The sequence below is a fragment of the Pelophylax lessonae genome (genome assembly GCF_965119305.1).
Source record: "Pelophylax lessonae genome assembly, chromosome: 3".
Taxonomy (NCBI): Eukaryota; Metazoa; Chordata; class Amphibia; order Anura; family Ranidae; genus Pelophylax; species Pelophylax lessonae.
In genome coordinates, this window is record NC_138770.1 from 321445175 (window position 1) to 321466862 (window position 21688).

The following is a 21688-nucleotide window of genomic DNA, read 5'->3' on the forward strand; positions in this document are numbered from 1 at the left end:
TCCCATGACTCCAGGGCTAAGTTTGTGGATGACCCATGGTACCCCAGCACTGGGATGCCTTCTGTCTTGAGGGATCAAATGTCATATGTCTCTAAGAATCTGGCCAACAGGATAACTAACCAGTTGCCTAACCCCAGCGGTGGGGGTACCTAGTCAGTCACCAGACCTAAGCAGGGGGACACCTCGCTTATTGTTGGATCATGGCAGCAGCACATCTTATTTGGAAGCCGAAACTCCTTTGGCCTATAAGACATTTTCCCTCTGGGGATATGCAGCAACTCAGTATCTTTATGGTGTGTTGTTCTAGTGCTGCTCTACCTCTGTATAGAATACTGGGTGATGTAATTAAATAAATAGTGACTGGATTTGCTTATGTGCAAAAAAATGATAATAAATAACATAAAACAAATTCCCCATAAAATTCATATAAACATTATTCTTACTCATAAATAGGTGTGAATCATTAAACGGCAAGTGATTTAATAAAGTGCTAGTATTTCATAATAAGGTGCTAACATAGGTGATGGTGAAAGTGACTGGTAAATAGTATTGATGATCACTTCATATATAGCTGAAATCTCCGAAGTAGTGCTTCAAGGAAAATAGTTGTGATATATCCAAAACGAGTTATAACAATTGTGCACAAAAAATAATTGTGATATATCCAAAACGGGTTGTAACAATCGTGCAGATTGGCTCATGTAAGTCCAAACAGAGGATAGTGCATGAGGTGAAAAAACATCTAGGTGTTGTAGTTATTGCAGAAAGTGAGGGTGATCTTCCGTGCTGGAGCCTGCAAACTGTGTGCCTGGCCTCTCACCTCTCACATTCTTGCAAAGAGCCTTACAAGTAAACCAGTGGGTCCAGAGGATCCTGCGTGATGAAGCCCTCACGGTGTATATCGTCTTAATCCTCCTCACTGCTCTTTCTCTCGCTCTCAGGGTAAGGGGTATAAGTAGAGACCTCTTATAGTGTAGTATTTTTAAGTATGATTTTATTAAAATTATATAGTAACTCACATATCAGGTAAAAGATCATCAGCGTCTGTCTCGGTGTGTGTATTTTCTTCCTGTTTGCGTCTCTTCCTGGTACGCTCCTGACCTGCCCAACGCATTACGTCATGTGCGTTGTGACCTCTTCTGGGGATCCCCAGTGAAGGGAAATCTTAAAGGGTCAGAATACCAAGACATTTTGGACAATATCATGCTCCCAACATTGTAGGAACAGTTTGGGGATGGCCCCTTCATGTTCCAACATTATTGCGCACCAGTGCATAAACCAAGGTCCATAAAGACATGGATGAGCGAGTTTGGGATGGAGGAACTTGGCTCTGCCCCCCCATCCCAAAGCACCTTGTCCCCATGTTGATGAGGACAAGGGCCTCATCCCCACAACCATAGCCGGTGGTTATGGGCGGTCTGAGGGCGGGGGGCTTATCGGATTCTGGAAGCCCCCCATGTGAATGAGTATGAGGTACAAAGTACCCCTACCCATTCAACAAAAAAATTTCAAAAAGTAAGAAAAACCCTAAGACAGTTTTTGACAAATCCTTTATTAACCACTTCAGCTCCAGAAAGGTTTAACCCCCTTCCTGACCAGGCCATTTTTTGCGATACAGCACTGCGTTGCTTTAACTGACAATTGCGGGGCCGTGCGGCGCTGTACCCAAAGAAAATTGATGTCCTTTTCCCCCCCACAAATAGAGCTTTCTTTTGGTGGTATTTGATCACCTCCACAATTTAGAAAAAAAATAACAATATTTTTGACTTTCTGCTATAAACCATACCCAATAAAAAATGTAAGAAATCTAATTTCTTCATAACTTTAGGCCAATATGTATTCTGCTACATATTTTTGGTAAAAAATCTGAATAAGTGTATATTGATTGGTTTGTGCAAAAGATAGCGTCTACAAACGATGGGATAGATTTATAGACATTTTATTTTTTTATTGTTTTTACTAGTAATGGCAGCGATCAGCGATTTTTAGCGGGACTTGACATAGCGGCGGACAAATCGACACTAAGGGGTGTATTAACTAAAATAGTGTAAAATGCGTAAAATCAGTCACACTTCTGCAGGGAAACCAATCAGCTTCCAGGTTTTATTGTCAAAGCTTAATTAAACAAGCTGAGGACAGAAGGTTTCTCTGCAGAAGTGTGACTGATTTTGTACCCTCTAACTTTAGTAAATACACCCCTAAGTGACACGTTTTGGGGACTAGTGACACCAATACAGTGATCAGAGCTAAAAAAACTGTATCAATGATACTGGCATGGAAGGGGTTAACACCAGGGACAATCGAGGGGTCAAGTGTGCTCCTAGGGGGTGCTTTCTAACTGTGGGGGGAGTGGATGCACTGGACGAAATGATAAATCTGTGTTTAAGCTTAGCTGAAACACAAGATCTCTCCTTTACTCCCTGACAGAACAGCGGTCTGCCTTGTTTATATAGGCAGACCACCATTCTGCCTTTCTTCCGAACAATCGGCAGGAGCAGCGCTCCAGCGGCATGCGCACGTGCCCCAGATCGCGTGCACATACAGTATCTCACAAAAGTGAGCACACCCCTCACATTTTTGTAAATATTTTATTATATCTTTTCATGTGACAACACTGAAGAGATGACACTTTGCTACAATGTAAAGTAGTGAGTGTACAGCTTGTATAACAGTGTAAATTTGCTGTCCCCTCAAAATAACTCAACACACATCTATTAATGTCTAAAAGTGAGTACACCACCTAAGTTATGATGTCTAAATTGGGCCCAATTAGCCATTTTACCTCCCTTGTGTCATGTGACTTGTTAATGTTTCAAGGTCTCTGGTGTTAATGGGGAGCAGGTGTGTTAAATTTGGTGTTATCACTCTCACTCTCTCATACTGGTCACTGGAAGTTCAACATGGCACCTCATGGCAAATAACTTTCTGAGGACCTGAAAAAGAATTGTTGCTCCATGTAAAGATGACATTGGCTACAAGAAGATTGCCAAGACCCTGAAACTGAGCTGCAGCACGGTGGCCAAGACTATACAGCGGTTTAACAGGAGAGAATGCATTCAGAACAGCCCATGGTTGACCAAAGAGGTTAAGTGCACGTGCTCAGCGTCATATCCAGAAGTTGTCTTTGGGAAATAGACGTATGAGTGCTGCCAGCATTGCTGCAGAGGTTGAAGGGGTGGGGGTGGGGGGGGGGGGTTAGCCTGTCAGTGCTCAGACCATACGCCGCACACTGCATAAAATTGGTCTGCATGGCTGTCATCCCAGAAGGAAGCCTCCTCTAAAGATGATACACAACAAAGCCCGCAAACAGTTTGCTGAAGACAAGCTGACTAAGGATATGGATTACTGGAACCATGTCCTGTGGTCTGATGAGACCAAGATAAACTTATATGGTTCAGATGGTGTCAAGCGTGTGTGGCGGCAACCAGGTGAGGAGTACAAAGACAAGTGTGTCTTGCCTACAGTCAAATATGGTGGTGGGAGTGTCATGGTCTGGGGCTGCATGAGTGCTGCCAGCACTGGGGAGCTACAGTTCACTGAGGGAACCATGAATGGCAACATGAACTGTGACATACTGAAGCAGACCATGATCCCCTCCCTTTGGAGACTGAGCCACAGGGCAGAATTCCAATATGATAACGACCCCAAACACACCTCCAAGACGACCACTGCCTTGCTAAAGAAGCTGAGGCTAAAGGTGATTGACTGGCCAAGCATGTCTCCAGACCTAAACCCTATTGAGCATCTGTGGGGCATCCTCAAACGGAAGGTGGAGGAGCGCAAGGCTTCTAACATCCACCAGCTCCGTGATGTCATCGTGGAGGAGTGGAAGAAGACTCCAGTGGCAATCTGTGAAGCTCTGGTGAACTCCATGCCCAAGAGGGTTAAGGCAGTGCTGGAAAATAATGGTGGCCACACAAAATATTAACACCTTGAGCCCAATTTGGACATTTTCACATTTTAGACATTCTTGGCTTTGCGTTGAGTTATTTTGAGGGGACAGCAAATTTACACGGTTATACAAGCAATATTTACAAAAATTTGAGAGGTGTACTCACTTTTGTGAGATACTGTATGTCATTTTGTGCAGCCGGGCCACCCTGCTGCAGTATATATGCTGTGGGCAGTCCAGAAGCAGTTAAAAAAAAAAAACAGTGTCCCTCATGTAAATAAATCGTTAATAATGACGCCCGTGCCAGAACCCTTAAGGCAAAACTAAAAAAGAGCTCCGATCCTGAGAATGGCTGGCCACTAAATGCCTCCTTCACTGTTTGAGAGTTCTTATATAGGTATAGGTGGGGCCACCTGGAGATGGCACCTGGTGGCCGCACCCCCTTGTGATGTCACTTACCCAGCATGCACTGGTCCGTGATGTCAAGAGGGGGGAAGTGCCATCAGGTGACATCGCCCGGTGGCCCTGCCTATACCTATAAAAGAACTGTCAAACAGCGAAGAAGGCATTCTGTGGCCAGCCATCCTCAGGAGTGGAGCTCTTTTTTTTGGGTTCCGGGAGTGAGCGGGCGTCGTGATTGATGATGGATTTACATTGGGACATTGTTTTTTGATTTTTATTTCTAATAAAGGATAAGTGAAAAACTGTCTAGGGGTTTTTCTTACTTTTTTACCCTTTTTTGATACTACCCCATACTCATTCACATGGGGGGGATCTGGGGGCCCTTTGTGAAAGGGGGCTTCCAGATTGCAATAATCCCCCCGCCTGCAGACCCCCACAACCACTGGCTATGGATTTGGGGATAAGGCCCTTGTCCCCATCAACATGGGGACAAGGTGCTTTGGGATGGGCAGAGCCCCCCTATCCCAAAGCACCCACTCCCCATGTTAAGGGCATGTGGTCTAGTATGGTTTAGGAGCGGGTGGCCGCTCGCTCACCCCCCCCCCCCCTTTCCTGACCTGTCAGGCTGCATGCCCAGATAAGGGTCTGGTATGGATTTTGGGGGGTACCTCATGCTGGGTTTTTTTTCATACTTTTTAATTGTCGGCATTGTCAAAAAACAGTGTGAGGGTCCCCCAATCCCCAGCCTGTTTTTTTCCAAATCCCTGTCCACTCCTTAGCAAACAGCTTAATGTGGTAAATTACTGCATTAAATATTGTGGTAATTACCGCTAAATCAAACAAATACCGCATTCGGTATTTAACGGTAAATTCTTAGTGAATTGAACTTTCACAACAGATTTACCGCATGTGGTATTTAGCCACATTTTATTTGCCGTTATTTGACTCTTAGTGAATTGATCCCACAGCCTTCCTGCTCAGTTACCCCTTGTTCAGTTTTTCATCCAGACATTTCTGTACTGTACCACTTCACCATACTACTTGTATTTATGTGGCTCTGATGATCCTGGAACACCCCTACTAACGATGCCTGTGTATAAAAAAAAAAAAATGCTAGCACTAACAAAGTTTACAGCGACTGTTTTGAATGTAAAGAGTGGGAGGGGACGATAGAGAATATAGGATTTAGCCCCCATTCACACCGGTGCAACTTGTCATGCGATTTGACAGGTCCAAATTGCACGACAAGTTGCACCCTAATGTTGGCAATAGAACTGATCATATTGGTGTGACTTTTTCTTGGCGGTGCCCCACCAATTTGCAATAAAGGTTCCTGCACCATTTTTTGCGATTTTATGTGCGACTTGCATAAACATCAGTGCATGAAGTTGCACAGATGTCAGCCAAATTGCACCTAAAGTTGCACTGACCTTTGGCTTTGAAGTTGTGCGAATTCAAATGAAGTTGAACAATTGCAAAGTCGGATTCAGTGTGAACAGGGGCTTGCGAAGTAAGCGCCTACTTATCCACAAGAGCTTTGCATACTTACTCTGCACGGGATAATATAGAACTTACATTAAATTAAGTGACCTTCTAACTAAATGCTTTGCAGGAGTTTTTATCTCCATGGCCCTGTTCAGTAATTGCTGACTCCTGCTGACATCCATGTCACTACTGAATCCTGTCATCTGTGGATGTCAGATCGAGGAACCACTGAGAGCTGTGGGACATTCAAGAGATTAGCATGTCCATAATGGTCTGTTTCAGTGTGGTCTTCACCAGATTTCTCAACAACAGATATTGGTGTCACAGGCAGCAGGGAAGGTGAAATGTCCCATCTGCTTATACAAGTATGGCTTAGTGGAAAATTCTTTGTATAGTGACTAACTAGGTAAAAATGCATAACTAAGTCTTGCAACCTTTTTTTCATCAAAAGTTTATTTGAGAAGAACAAAGTAATTCAGATTTTTCATGTTTTTAAGAGAAAATAAAGAACAAGTACAGAACAAAAAAGTGCAGGCATGTTGTGTAAAAAACATAGCCTTGAAGTAAAGCATTATAATACACAATATAAATACTTAAGATGAGTGTTTTATTTTTCACTCAGAGATACATGAAATAAAATACTGTAATTTTATCAATAAAATAGCTGTGGTCTGAGTTTTCATAGTATTACCAATCATGTATAAGAGTAGTAATAATTATAGGAAATTAGGAAGTGCAGTTCATCTATCTACCCTGAGGGCTATAATCGCCAAAGAGTCTGTGCATGACTAAAGCAGAGGGTGCAAGAGTAGAGTCATTAAGCCATCCATGCCATCTCAAATTGTTTAAGCCTTGTATACTCTATGAGTTTTTCTTCATTCAACCCAGAGGGTTACGGGGCTTAAGCGGTAGTTCTGTGGCTATAGGTTAAACTTTCTAAGTGTATGAGGGAGTTCACCTTGTCTATCCAGAATCATCTAGTAGGGGGTTTATAGCTAATTTTGTGCTATTGTTTTCCTGGCCAAACCCAATTTTCATAATACTGCTAGTTCCAGGTGAGGGCCATCCAAAGGAAGCTCTAAAATTCCCATGATAACCATCTGTACCTTAGAGAACAGTCAATGTTAAATGCAAGGTTACCGATATTAAACATTTCTAGCCACTAGCTGACCATATTTGGGCACCGCCAGAACCTGTGAATACAATCATCCTCCTTTGAGCTGCACCTATACAAAAAAAAGTCTCAGTGGGAAATGCAAAACAATCCTAAGGAGTTCAATATACCCTATGTAATAGGAATAACTGAGTGAGTCTTAAGGGAGGGCGATATCAACATCGTAGGTATTATTTGTAGCGCTTTAAGACACTCTTCATGCGTAACTTGCCCTATATCCTGTACCCACTTGGAGTAACTTTCCTTCACCCTGTCTATTTTTACTCCCACTTACCTCTCATGCAGTGTTCTTAATGCACATACTCAACTGCCCAGTGGATTCAGCTTTGTCTTGCTGCAGTCTGCTGCACAGGTGTGACAGCCCGGATCCACCATCTTGGTCAAACTATGTCATTGTGATCGGCCTTCCTCTTTCAGGTTCAGGCAGGAAGGCAGACAGTCCAGGTCATTTGCTGTGCTCATCATAAACACTAGCTTAACTTGCCCTTCTGAAACTGTGATAAAATCTTAAAGCTATGATAAAGGTTGAGTCTGTTTGGCTCCAAAAATGCATGGGATGTTTTAAACTATGAACCAATTTTTATCAGTGAAGATATTGCAATCTTGGATAATTGTTTGGTGCTCTCATTGAACTGTATGTACTTGGATCTTCCAGTACTCAAACAGTGGGCCTATGATCATATGCACTCGCTCTGCCCACCAGCTACTGTTTATCTTGCACCGATTGGGAGAGCAGGACATTGTTGTTTAGGCAATAATGGCAGCAGAGGGCAGGGTCAGAAGAAAAAAATAATGAAAGATCAACAAAATAAATGGGGGGTTTTCAGATTGTAAAGATAGAACCAGGGAGGAAGACTCACAAGAGCAAATGAAGGGCTCCTTAAAGTCTCACAACCCTAGAATGTTATATATAATATAAATCTTATCATAGACTCAGATATCCTCATAGATGTTATTCAGTTAAAATCAAACTTACAATGTTTTTCTTTCCAGATCAACAGCAATACTCATGGTCACCTACCCAGCATTTCAATGAAGAAAAATACTCTCCTACCCTTAGGAATATGAAAGGATTATCTGGTAGTCGGAATCAATCACAGCTATGCGCTGGCCATACTTGTGGCCTAGCGTCCCCTGAGGATTGTGAACATGTACATGACCATGGGCACCATGGACAAGAACCTAGGCAATCATATTTACTTAGCCCAACGGAGAGCTGTCCGATGGATCACCACCGATGTTCTCCGCGGAGTTCAATCCACTCAGAATGCATGATGATGCCTGTAATGATGAGTGATCATATGTCAAGTAGCACTTTTCCAAGAATGCACTATAGTTCCCATTTCGAAACCCGAGACGACTGTGCTGTCCCACATACAAACAGTAGTAAAATAAACCGAATCCCAGCAAACTTATTGGATCAATTTGAAAAACAGCTTCCTTTGCATAGAGATGGATTTCATACTTTACAATACCAGAAGACATCCACTGCTACAGAACAGCGAACAGAAAGTCCAGGGAGAATACGTCATCTTGTTCATTCTGTGCAAAAACTTTTTACTAAGTCTCACTCTTTAGAAGGGTCATCAAAAGGTAATGTTAATGGGACAAAAGGAGAAAGTCGCAGTGATGATCACCATCATGGCCATTACTCAAAACATAGTAAAAGGAGTAAAAGTAAGGATCGGAAACCTGACAACAAGCATAAATCTGGGATGACAGGATGGTGGAGTTCAGATGATAATCTGGATAGTGATAGCACTTATAGAACACCTAGTGTAATGAATAGGCATCATGTAGATCACATATCCCATTGCTATCCTGAATCTCTGCAGGGGCATTTTGGAGATCTTTCCCTTAAGACTTCTAAGAGTAGCAATGACATGAAATGCTCAGCTTGTGAAGGACTTTCAATGACACCTGAAGGTAAATATATGAAGAGAAGTTCTTGGTCAACACTTACTGTTAGTCAAGCAAAAGAAGCCTATCGGAAATCATCACTAAATTTGGATAAACCTCTTGTCCATCAGGAAATCAAATCCTCCCTAAGACCATGCCATTACCTTCAGGTAAGACAAACTATAATCAATCTCATCCTTGTATACCAATATGATGCAGAGATTAATGCTAGAAATCACAAATGAACTTTCATTAGGGTTAACCATATACAAGAGAAAATACAACCATAGAGCAATTTTGCTTATAAAAGTCCTTTATATCAAAATATTTTTGTTAAAAGATACATAATTTTTTTAGCCAAGCGTGCATTGTTTATGTTCCAAGCAAACATCTTGAAAGCCCAGTACACACTACTCATGTTTTTTGTTTTTTTTATTCAACCTAGTGGGTTGAATAAGTTCAGGTTCTGTGCTATTGTGTTCTGATAGGGGGAAGGCTCTGCTGCCAGAACACTCCGCACTGATCAGGAGCTGGTCGGCAGACCTTTATCAGTCATGACCCCTTGACAGAAGCTGGCCGAACAGCTGCCGTACACACAGACCGAATGCCGCCATGTTTCTATTGAACCAGCCGATGCCGCCCAACATTCGGCCCTTGCGTACTAGGCTTTATTATGGTAATTTTTCTTGCTGTTGGTATCAAAGTTACCTTTTTAGGTTTAAGCACCATTTGTTGTTGTGCCAGCATGTATCTTTGATCTTATCTTCAGGACACAATAAGGATTGTTGTATTCCCAGTGATTAGATTTGTCCCCAATATCAAGGTAACCAGGAAGTGTGTACAGAATTCTCTAGGTTAATGTGACTGACATGAACTGTCTTTTTTTTCTCTGGAATATTGTGTATGACCATTTTTTAAACTTCTGAAATAGTACTGAACTGAAGTAAATGTAACCCCTATCACATTTAGTTTGCTACAGCACTGTGTGCCATAAACAATTGCCATTTAATAAAAAAAGAAAAATATTTGTTTTCACCTTTTTTCCTCCCTTGCTGTGTCTCAGTGCTCCCCACATCTTGTAGTCTCTTGCAGCTACCTCCTGGCTAAATGTATGCTCTCCAGGATGGTTGCATGGCATTTTCTCAGTGTGAGGTTTTCTGATGGTGACAACAGCGGACTATATCTGTGTAATGTGTGTTGATTTGAACCAATTTCAGTCTCCATTTTTTAATGGAAACTTTAGATTTAAAACATTGACAATGGATTTTAAATATTGTAATAACATATTAAAACTTATATGGAATTTTAATAATTGTATTTACATACTGTATATGTAAACTTATGAAATGTATGTTTTGCTTGTTGTTTTTCTCTTAGAAATATCCTGTTTCTAGAATTATTTTGTTAGTTTGCCTTTATATCATCATACCTTCATATCTTCATTTGAAGATCTCTTAATGTAAAACTGCTGATGTTATTGTTGTAGTGTTAGTTAAAGGGACACATGCTAGCTGTATTTTTTATTCATATTGGCTGTTTAGTTTTATGTCATTCGTTTTCTTGTTCTATGTATTTATCAATCAAGTGACCAATCTATACCAAATATATAGAAAATATTTATATATAGCCTTTTATTTTTCGGGAGTTGCACCAGTATTTTACAACTTATACTTTGTGGGTATATTTGGAGAGTAGCCATGTCTTTCCTGCAAAATATGGACAATAGTACCTAGGCTAAGCCTCCACTACTACGATGGTCAGCTGCGAGTAAAAGTAAACCCAAAAAAGCAGTCCAGAATTGGCATGGTAGACTTATTAGAGTAAAGCAAGCCATAGATTTTGTGATTTTCTTTCCTGAAAGAAAATTGCTTGATTCCCCCGAGGAGCTAAGGTTTTCTTCCACCAGGGACGCAGGGAGCAGTCACTGCTGGGAGGACACAGTGATTTTTGCTAGCAGCTATAGCCACTGCCAATAATCACAGTGCTAGTTGTACTCAAGTTCATCCAGGGATCAAGAGAGTGACCGGAGTAGTTGTGTGGGAATAGGTTCTAGGGAGCAGTTGGTGAGGTGGGAGTCTGAAAACAAGTTTGGTAACTTCCTCTGTAGTGATGGGTCAAAGAGTGTTGAATGTGGTGCTAGAGATAGTATGTTTATTGGTGGAGATGACTGGCCAGTGGTGATCACAAATTGCATCTACTTTTTATGTTCTGGACACTGAATTAAATAGTTGGTGGGAGCAGTGGAGAAAGAAGAAGAGTTAAATGTAGAAGAGTTGGCAAGGGCTGGTTGAGAGGTTGTTAACGAAAGTGATTAAATAGGTCTGTTACACAACATGGAGATTATAGATGCATATATATATATATATATATTATAATATAGCAGACTAGCAGACTATCTTTTATAAGGCAAAATCTTTTAAGAACCCACTTTTATGCCTTCCTCGCTCAAGAGTGCAGTTATGTTGTTTGAGATTTCTGGTGACTTATTTTTGTCAAACATGCAGGAGTTAGGGCCTGATACTGTGTGTATTGAGGGGAGCCAGTGTGTCCAATGAGGTAGAGAGTGACATGTTGTAGATCAAAGTGGCCAGGGCAGAGAAGGACACAGGGGAAATATTGTCATAGAGGTCATCAGCAGCAGAATTAAGAAAAAAAGGGTTGAGTGGTGAAAGTTCCTATTGATAATAGAGTTGGGCGAACAGTGCGGCCCCAGCATGTGTTGGGGCTGAACATTGGCTGTTTGCCTCTTCGACAAACATGTGAATTATCGGGGTGTTCGACCATTTGTTTGGCCCGGCGATTGACCACAATGCACTGCGCCGCCGCATTGTGCATTGGAAGCCCTGATTGGCTGAAGCAATAAAAGCTTTGCCCAATCAGAGCACATATTACTGTCAGAGCCATTGGACACTGTGATGATGACTCTATCAAATCATGGCTCATTGCTCTTAGTCCCACCTCATACTACAAAAATATTCATCCCATTGCGGCCATTTGCAATGTGATATAGGTGTGGAGAGAGATAGAACAGGACTGTGCTACTAGGAAGTTAGTGTGCTCTAGTGTGCTATTGAGATTCTATTGTGAGTATAGGATATCAGTTAAGTGTGAATCTAGTGATAGTGCACGCTGAGTGTAGTTTGACCATTCATTTTTACTTTAGTGTCACTTTAGTGTGAATCTAGTGATAGTGCAGTGTGAGTGTAGGGGGACCGTTAATTTTTACTTTAGTGTGAATCTTGCGATAGTACAGTGTGAGAGTAGTGCGACCATTCATTTTTAATTTAGTGTAATTTTATTTGGTCAGGGCAGGTTCCCTACAGTATATTTCAGTACGTTAATCGCAGTATTTTGCAGTGTGTTATCGAAGGTTTACCGTAGCATATTGCAGTGTGTTACTGCACAATTAACGCAATATATTTCAGTGCGTTAGTGCAGGTTTACCGAAGTAAATTGCAGTGGGTTAGTGCACGGTAAATGCAATATATTTCAGCGCGTTATTGCAGGTTTACCGCAGTAAATTTCAGTGCGTTAGTGCATGTTTACAGCGATATAGTTCAGTGCATCAGTGCAGTTTTACTGCAGTATATTGTAGTGTGCTAGTGGAGTGGGTCTTGGTAGTAAGTACTCAAGTTAAAGTGCACCAAACACCACTTTCCATTGATTAAGGTGCATCCGCGTACACATTCCCCATCTTTATTACGTTTTGTTAATAATCCCCCCCTCCCCCAATCATGTCTGGGAGGCCAACAAGGAGAGGCAGATGTTCCCATGGCACTGTGAGGGGGCCAGCAGCGTCTGTGTCCACAGGCAAAGGTGGACTTGGTCTGTCCTCAGGCAGGGCATCACTTTCTCTGTTTAGTGATGTTGCCCATGCTATCCAATCACAGCATGCAGATGAGGTGTTGGACTGGCTTACTAAACCTACCTCATTCTCCTCATCCTCCATTACCAAAGCGGAGACTAGTGCGCGGTCAACCGCAGCTACCAGAATAGCTTATTCTGACTCCTTGTCCACCACTAACACCCAAAGACCAATTTTTCTACACCTGCTTGACAGGAGCATATTATTTAAATTTTTGACAGCAAGGTCAATTCTTTCTTTCAACAAGAGTACCTCTATAGGGTTATGGTATGAAGGCACCACCAACACCCAAAGCCAACGTTTTCCGTACCTGTTACTTCTATCCAAAGTCTGTGAAAGAGACACCAGAATTTATCCCAAAAATCTCTAATCTTGTTTCGAGTGCACTAAATTGTGGCCTCATCATACAAACTGGCTACCCAAGCCGTTGTTTATAAAATAAAGAAAGCTTGAATGGAAAATGTAATTTTTTTGGCTTTATAAATTCCATTATTGCTACAGCATGTTCTATACATGCCTACATGGTACATATGTGACACTTTACAGGCACTATATTTAAAGGATTTTTTCATTTTTACTGTTATTTCTCATTTTTATGGTTTCACTTTAACCACTTTGGCCCCGGAGGATTTGGCTGCTCAATGACCAGGCCCTATTTTGCAATCCGGCACTGCGTGACTTTAACGGACAATTCTGCGACGCTGTACCCAGTTAAAATTGACGTCCTTTTTTTCCCACAAACAGAGCTTTCTTTTGGTGGTATTTGATCACCTGTGCGATTTTTATTTTTTGCTCTATAAACAAAAAAAGAGCGTCAATTTTGAAAAAAATAACAATATTTTTCACATTTTTTATATGAAATTCTCAAAAAAAATGTAAAAATCTAATTTTTTTTAACATTTTAGGCCAATTTGTTTTCTGCTACATATTTTTAGTAAAAATAATCGCAATAAGCATATTTTGATTGGTTTGCGCAAAAGTTATTGTGTTTACTCATTTTTATTGTTTTTTTTTTAACTAGCATTTTTTTTTTTGGCAGGACTGCGACATTGCGGCGGACATATGGGACCCCTAACTGACATTTTTGACACTTTTGGGGGTACAAGTGACATTACTACAGTAATCAGTGCTATAAATATGCACGGTTACTGTAAAAATGACACTGGCAGGGATGGGGTTAACTTTACTGGTGATCAAGGGGTTAAGTGTGTCCCTAGGGGCGTGATTCTAACTGTGAGGGGGCGTGGCTTGTGAGATCATCACAAAGACATACGATCCTGTTAACATCAGCCGTCTGTCTTTCTCCCTCTGCTGCAGGAGATCGCGAGTGGCCAGTGGGCATTGGAGCCGCCGGTCACATGCACTGGCTCCCCAGGGAATGAGCGGGGGTGGAGGCGCGCCGGCGGCGGCACGCGCTCGCCCCCCACAGGCGCCTGAGCGAGCGGCATAGCGGTACGTCGCTTTGCCCAGCAGCAGCAGAGTGCCGCAGTATATGTATTGTGGGTGGGGTGGAAGTGGTTAAGCATCAGTAAATCACTGCCCATTTAAAAATTATGTTCTTTACAAACTTTTTTTCCATTGATACATGTCCCCCAGGGTAGTACCTGAACCCTCATACTTTTTGTATGCCCAATTACTTGCATCTAACGAGCAGGGCCCTCTTATTCCTTTTGTTCCAAATTGTAGTGTAACTGTAATGTCTGCCTTCATTTTGTTAAGCGCTGCGCAAACTGTTGGCGCTATATAAATCCTGTATAATAATAATAATAATATAAGCCTTCAAAATAGTCACTTTTTTGTTTTTCCAGTTCGGGTCTAATAGACTTCAATGTGGTTCGTTATTCGATTCTGAACATTTGTAGTGTTCGATGGTACTGCCACAAACCAAACCGGGGGTAATTCGGCCCATCTCTAATGGGTAACTGTTTGCTGGTTTAAGGATTTGGAGGTCGAAGATAGGCTGAGCATGAAACTGATAAGGTTGTGATCAGAGAGAAGAAAGGGATATTGCAGAGGTTGCAGGAAGTGCAGAGGAGGGAGCATACAAGATCAAGATGATTGCATTAGCGTGAATCAGAGTGTGTATACATTGTGTCAAAGGTTGAGGTTGGTTTGAGAAGATAAGTGGTAGCAAGGGTGTTAGCATTAACAGGGATGTTAAAGTCACCAAGAATGATAGTGGGTATTTCAGAGGAGAGAAAGTAGAGTAGCCAGACAGAGAAGGAAGTGTGTTACCAGTCCAGCACCATGAAAACTCAAAGAAACCCTAATTGAAATTGGGAAAAAAAGACAGATCTAGTGAGCTTAAAAGAGGGGAAAGGGCAGCTTGAGAGGCAGAAGCAGATTCCTAAAGCTAGATTTTAGTAACAGCAATTAGGTAGAAATTAAAAGGTGATGACTAAAGGAGAACTTGTTACAGGCCAAACAGGGATTCCAGAGGGCATATGAGAAGGGGTGGGGGGAGCTGGTTCTTGGAAGCAGGGAAATAGAACCTAGAGTGTGTGTATTGCAGTTCCTGTTAGAGGTAGAAGAATGCTGGGTGTGGGGGGTGAAGATTAGATAACAGAAGGCCGGGACTGGGTGAATTATCGGCAGAAGTAAGAAGAAACAGGATGAAGGAAGTAAAATGTAGTAAAATGAGTGCACATGTCCCAGCGTTCTGGAAGTTATGTTAGCGTGTGGGTTAGGAATTAACAGGGGATGAGGAGTTCAGGAATAATTTAAGGGTAAGATTGATACACAGTGGGGTTGATTTACTAAAACTGGAGAGTGCAGCTCGGCATAGAAATCAGCTTTCAGGGTTTTTTTTTTTTTGTCAAAGCTTAATTGAACTAGCTGAAGTTAGAACCTGATTGGCCATTTTCCTTTTAGTAAATCAACTATGGGGATATATATATATATATATATATATATATATATTACGCACACTGTAAATATAAGCCGCAAGTGAAGACATGAAAGGTGAAGGAGAGGTAGAAAGATCATGTTGCAGGGTGGAGAGATCAGACTGGGAAAAGGGGAGTTGAATGAGAATAGAAGTCCCACTGCTGTCTGTCAGAAACACTGTTTGTAGATAGTGTGCTCCATTCACAAATAGTATGGAGCACCTTAAGAAATGTGGTAAAATACCACTCAATATTTTTCAAAAGGTTTTTTGGCATTCACAAAAAAACACTACTAAAATACCGCATGAGTTATTTTATGAAGTCATGCAGTATTTTAGTAGTGAAAACATGCAACAATTTAATGCCTGGCTGTAGCCAAGTCAGTGACATCACACGGGGATGGGGCTGCCTGGTGATGTCACCAGGTGGCACCGCCGCTTGGTTATTTAAGAACTTTCAGATGGAGGGAGCCTTCATCAGGAGCGGAACTTTTTTTTTGGGGGGGGGGGTGTCGGTGGTGGTGGCAAGCATTGTGATTGATGATCGATCTACATTGGAGTATATTTTCTTTGATGTTTGATTTTTTTTTTCTTTCATAAGTTGTTTTTTTTTTAATAAAGGATTTGTCAAAAACCGACCAACTGTCTTTTTTTACACTACACTTTTTTTTTTGTGAATGAGCAGGAGTACTATGTTCACATGGGTGGGGCAGGGATCTGGGGGGCCCCCTTGTTAAAGGGAGCTTCCAGATTCCGATAAGCCTCCTGCCTGCAGACCCCAATGACCAGCAGCCAGGGTTGTGCGGAAGAGGCCCTTATCCCTATCAACATTGGGACAAGGTGCTTTGGGGGGAACATTTCAAGGGCATGTGGCCTGGTATGGTCCAGGAGGGGGGCACTCACTTATCCCTCCCTTTCCTGACCTGCTAGGCTGCATGCTCGAATAAAGGTCTGGTATGGATTTTGGGGGGCACCCCACACTATTTAAAAAAATAAAAAAAATTAGCGTTGAAGTTCCTCTCAAAATCCATACCAGACCCAAAGGGCTTGGCATGGATTGCGGGGGGAGGGGGGGGGGGGGATTTCCCCATGCCATTCTTTTCTGTCTTTTTCATTGCCACCAATTATTATTATTTATTTACATTCAGCTGTCAGCGGGGAATTCTGCTGACAGCTGATGACTCATCGGTTGATAAGGACTCGGCGTCCGCTCCTTAACAGCCAGTACACATTCCATCAATACCACATGCCTCGATCACTACCTAATTACTGCATGTATCTAATAATTAGTTTCCTTCTGTGAATGGAGTTTAGCGCCTTTTTATATAGTATTTACTGAGCATTTTCAGCATTTTGTGGTAAATACCACAAACCGGTATGGTGAATTGACAGTTACAGGGTCACATACGATATTTAGGCAAAATGTGTCTGGACATCTAAATATCGCATGCAAGTTCCTTTTGTAAATGAAGTCCTTTGTTCTTTAAGTGCCTTTATCAAAGTGCCTGGTCTAAGTGCAGGAAACTTATTTCAACTACTTGCTTACTGGGCCCCTTATACCCCCTTCCTGCTGAGGTAAATTTTTTGCTTTCAGCACTGTCACACTTTGAAGGACAATTGTGTGGCCATGCAAAACTGTACACAATTTTTTATCATTTTTTTTCATATAAATAGATCTTTTTTTTTGGCGGTATTTATTCACCACTAGGTTTTTTTATTTTTTGCTAAGAAACAGAAAGAGACTGAAAATTTTGAAAAAAAAAACATTTTTCATAGTTTGTTATAAAATTTTGCAAGCAGCTAATTTTTTTCCTTCACCGATGGGCACTAATAGGCTGTCCTTATAAGCACTGATAGGCACTGATGAGGCGGCACTGATGAGGCTGCACTGATGGGGCGGCACTAGTGGGCACTGATGAGGCTGCACTGATGGGCACTGATATGTGGCAATGATGGGCACTGATAGGTGGCACTGATGGGCTCTGATAGGCAGCACTGAAGGGCACTGATAGGCAGCACTGATAGGCCGCACTGATAGGGGCACTGATTGGCACTGATAGCCACTGGTAGGTGGCACTGCAAGGCAGCATTGATAGGTGACATTGATGATGAGGCAATGATGTGCACTAATTGGCAGAACTGAATGGCACTGGTAGGTGGCACTGGTGGGCACTGACTGGCAGCACTGGTGGGCACTGATTAGCAGCACTGGTGGGCACTGGTTGACAGCACTGGTGGGCACTGATTGGCAACACTGGTTGGCACTGATTAGCAGTACTGGTGATGTCCCTGTAACAGAAGCCAGTTAGCGGCTTTCTTCATTTCTCCTCCTGCTGTCAGTGTGAGGAGGAAAAAAAGCTGATAATCAGCTTCTGTTAACTTCCGTGGTCAGCTGTCATTGGCTGACAGTTGATCACGTGGTAAAGGAGCACTGTGATTGGTCCTTTACCCTGCTCTGTAATCAGCCAAGTCCTCCCATTACTGGAATCCCATGCTGTAGTCATCTATCGGCCATAGCCCAAGCGGAAAGTGGGTAAAATTGACAATTTGCTAAAAATCCTTACTTTGTAAAGCAACCCATTCAGTTTAACCACTTCCCGCCCGCCCTTTAGGCGATTGGTGGCGGGAAGGTGGTTGTGTTATCCTGACACGCCATCATATGATGGCGTGCAGGGTAATGCGATCTGCGCGCCCCCCGGGGGACGCGCAGAGTGGCGATCGGTGCTGCGGTGAGTCATTCTGACTAACGTAGGCTCTTTACCATGTGACCAGCTGTGTCCAATCACAGCTGGTCACAGAGTAAATAAGAAGAGCCGTTGATCAGCTTTCCTCAGTTCGTGCCTGACAGGCACGAATAGAGGAGAGCCGATCTGTGGCTCTCCTGACAGGGGGGGTCTGTGCTGGTAATCAGCGCATTGATTACCAGTGCAGACCCTTGGGGGGGTACCACTAGAGCCACCAGGGATGCCCACCCATGACCTCAGGGATGCCCACCCATGACCCCAGGGATGCCCACTATGGCCACCAGGGATGGCAATCAGGGCTCAGGGAGCCCGCCAGTGCCCTCCCCATCAGTGCTGCCCACCAGTGCCCATCATTACCATCTATCAGTACCACCCACCAGTGCCCATTATTGCCCACCAGTGCTGCCTATCAGTGCCCATCAGTGCTGCCTATCAGTGCCCATCAGTGCCACCTATCAGTGCCCATCAGTGCCAGCTATCAGTGCCCATCAGTGCCAGCTATCAGTGCCCACCAATGCTGCATATCAGTGCCACCTATCAGTGCTGCATATTAGTGCCACCCCATCAGTGCCTCCTCATCAGTGCCTGTCAGTGCGGCCTCATCATTTTTCATCTGTGCAGGAAAAAACATATCGGTTTACAAAATTTTATAACATAAACAAAAAAACTTTTTTTTTCAAACGTTTTGGTCATTTTTTTAGTTGTGTAGCAAAAAAGAAAAAAACCTTGCGGTGATCAAATACCACCAAAAGAAAGCTCTATTTATGGGAAAAAAATGACATAAATTTGGTTTAGGTACAGTGTTGCATGACTGCACAATTGTCATTCAAAATGCAACAGCACTAAAAGCTGAAAATTGGCCTGGGCGGGAAGGGGGAAAAGTGCCCTGTATTGAAGTGGTTAAATTATGGTTTAAACTATGAAAAAAATGTTTTTTTTTTTGTTTTTTCTAATTTTATAAATGTATTTAATACTTTGTACAAAATCCTTTGTTGGTAATGGCAGCTTCCAGATGCCTCCTCTATGGAGAAACTAGTCACATGCATTGCTCAGGTTTGATTTTTGGCTCATTCTTCCACACAAACCGTCTTCAAATTTTGAAAGTTCTGTGGGCCTCTTCTATCTTTAGTTCTTTCCATGGATTTTCTATTGGATTCAAGTCAGGTGATTGGCTGGACCATTCTTTTAAACCAATTGAGAGTTTCCTTGGCCTTTTTGGTTTGTTTGGGATCATTGTCTTGCTGAAATGTCCACCTTTGTTTCATCCTCATCATCCTGGTAGATGGCTGCAGATTTTTTTCAAGAATGTCTTGGTACATTTTTCTTCCACTTATCCTTCCTTCAATGATCTGAAGTTTGCCAGTACTGTATGCTGAAAACTAGCCCCACACCGTTATGTTCCCACCTGCAAACTTCACTGTTGGTATGGTGTTTTTTGGGTGATGTTCAGTGCCATTTGACCGCCAAACATGGATTATGGCATCCAAAGAGTTTAATTTTGGTCTCATCTGGTCAGACTATTCTCCACGTATTTCACAGGTTTGTCTAAATGTTGTGCAGCAAACTTTACACAAGCTTCAACATGCATTCTCTTTAGCAATGGAGTCTTGTGTGGTGAGGGTGCATACAGGCCATGGCAGTTGAGTGCTTTATAGTACTTGCTACATCCAGGTCTTTGTGAAGCTCTCGACAAGTGGTCATTGGCTCTTGGAAAAATCTTCTGATAATCCTTTTACCTCCTCTGTCAGAAACCTTGCGAGGAGCACCTGATCGTGGTGGGTTTATGATGAAATGATGTTCTTTCCACTTCTGGATTATGGCCCCAACAGTGCTCACTAGACATTCAGAAGTTTAGAAATTCTCTGTAACTAATGCCATCAGTATGTTTTGCAACAAGCAGACCCCCCGCCCCAATCTTTTGCAACAAGCAGACCCCCCATGCCCTCAACATGCCCCCATGTTGAGGGCATGTGGTCTGGTATGTTTCAGGAGAGGAGCCGCTCGCTCATCCCCTCCTTTCCTGGCCTGCGGGGCTGAATGATTGGATAAGTATTTGGTATGGATTTTGTTTTGTTTTTTTCTGAATTTTCTATTGCCTGCATTCTTTTGTTTACATTTCAGCTCTCATTGGGAAAACTTGCTGAAAGGGGATGAGTCATTGGTAGTTAAGGACGCGACGACTGGCTTTTCGGTCAATTATTTTTCAGAACATTTGGAATTCATTAGAAAATAAATATATGAACCGAAATGTAGCAAATTTCAACAAAATTTGTTACTATTTAATTTGAGGATTAGGATACATCTGAATCTCCAAATAATCAAAAAGGTTGGTAACGAATGGCAGTGGAGATATGGGTGGCAGCAGGAGTGACAAGAGCAAGATATTTGCTGGAGAGAACACAATAATCTGGCAAACAGGAAGCGCAAAGACATGGCTTAAATCAGGAAGTTCATGGAAGGAGCAAAGAGTTCAAGGCTCACCAAAAACAAGAGACATGGCAAGAATAATAATCTAATATTTAGACAGGGAGCTCTCCAGCATCTCAGGTGGCTAAGCAAGAAGAGACATCACCAGACACGTTATTATCCTGTCAATAAAATTTTTTGGCTGCAAGGCATGTCTTGGTCTTTTGGATAAGGGGGTGCTATTGGGGGGGTGCTGTTTTAATACATACTGTATATATATATATATATATATATATATATATATATATATATATATAAAATGTTAATAGGGCCTTTATTTTAGGTTAAACTGCTTTCCTTTAAAACAGAAGGCTTTTGTTTTAGGGACATGCCATGTATTTCTTTTGTGTACTGGAACCCAGTAAATTTAGGTATCAGTATTACTTGGTATCACTGGAAATAGTTAACTTGTTTTTTACTTTGGTTTATAATTTGTGTTGTCAGGATACTTGGAGAGGTAGCGCTTCACTTTTCTAGTATTATTTTTGATCATTACTTGTGGAAACATAGCTGGTGTTATGCATCAAGCCAGCCACCTAACGTAAGTCTCTAGATTTAAACTACCACCAATTATAGAACTTTACATAGTAGCGTTTTACTATCCTATTTAAAACCTTGCCTGCCCTCTTTCTCTCTTGTAAATTTTGGCTTAGCATTGTTTTTTTTAATTCTCCTACCGCTGAGCAATTTTACACTGCTTTATTATCTGCAGTATAATAATTCTTGTAATAAAACATCTACCTGTACTTTTTTTTTGTAGTGATTTTTTTTGCTAATTCTGTCTCAGTATAAATGTCCTGTTGCTGGCCACATTTACACTGTTTTATATTCAGCTCTTAATTCTTAAAGTCTAACTTTACTCAGAAAATTAAGTTCT

At 42.0% G+C, this 21688-nt stretch overlaps 1 protein-coding gene across 8 annotated transcripts in view; it reads left to right on the forward strand.

Annotated features, from left to right (window-relative positions):
- Positions 1-21688, forward strand: part of DLGAP2 (DLG associated protein 2) — a 1392398-nt gene that overhangs the window by 1112341 nt on the left and 258369 nt on the right. For all 8 annotated transcript variants that reach the window (XM_082249548.1, XM_082249549.1, XM_082249547.1 and 5 more), the window contains one exon: positions 7947-9022. In XM_082249548.1, coding sequence (XP_082105674.1) covers positions 7947-9022 — 1076 coding nt within the window. The remainder of the gene's footprint in view (positions 1-7946; positions 9023-21688) is intronic.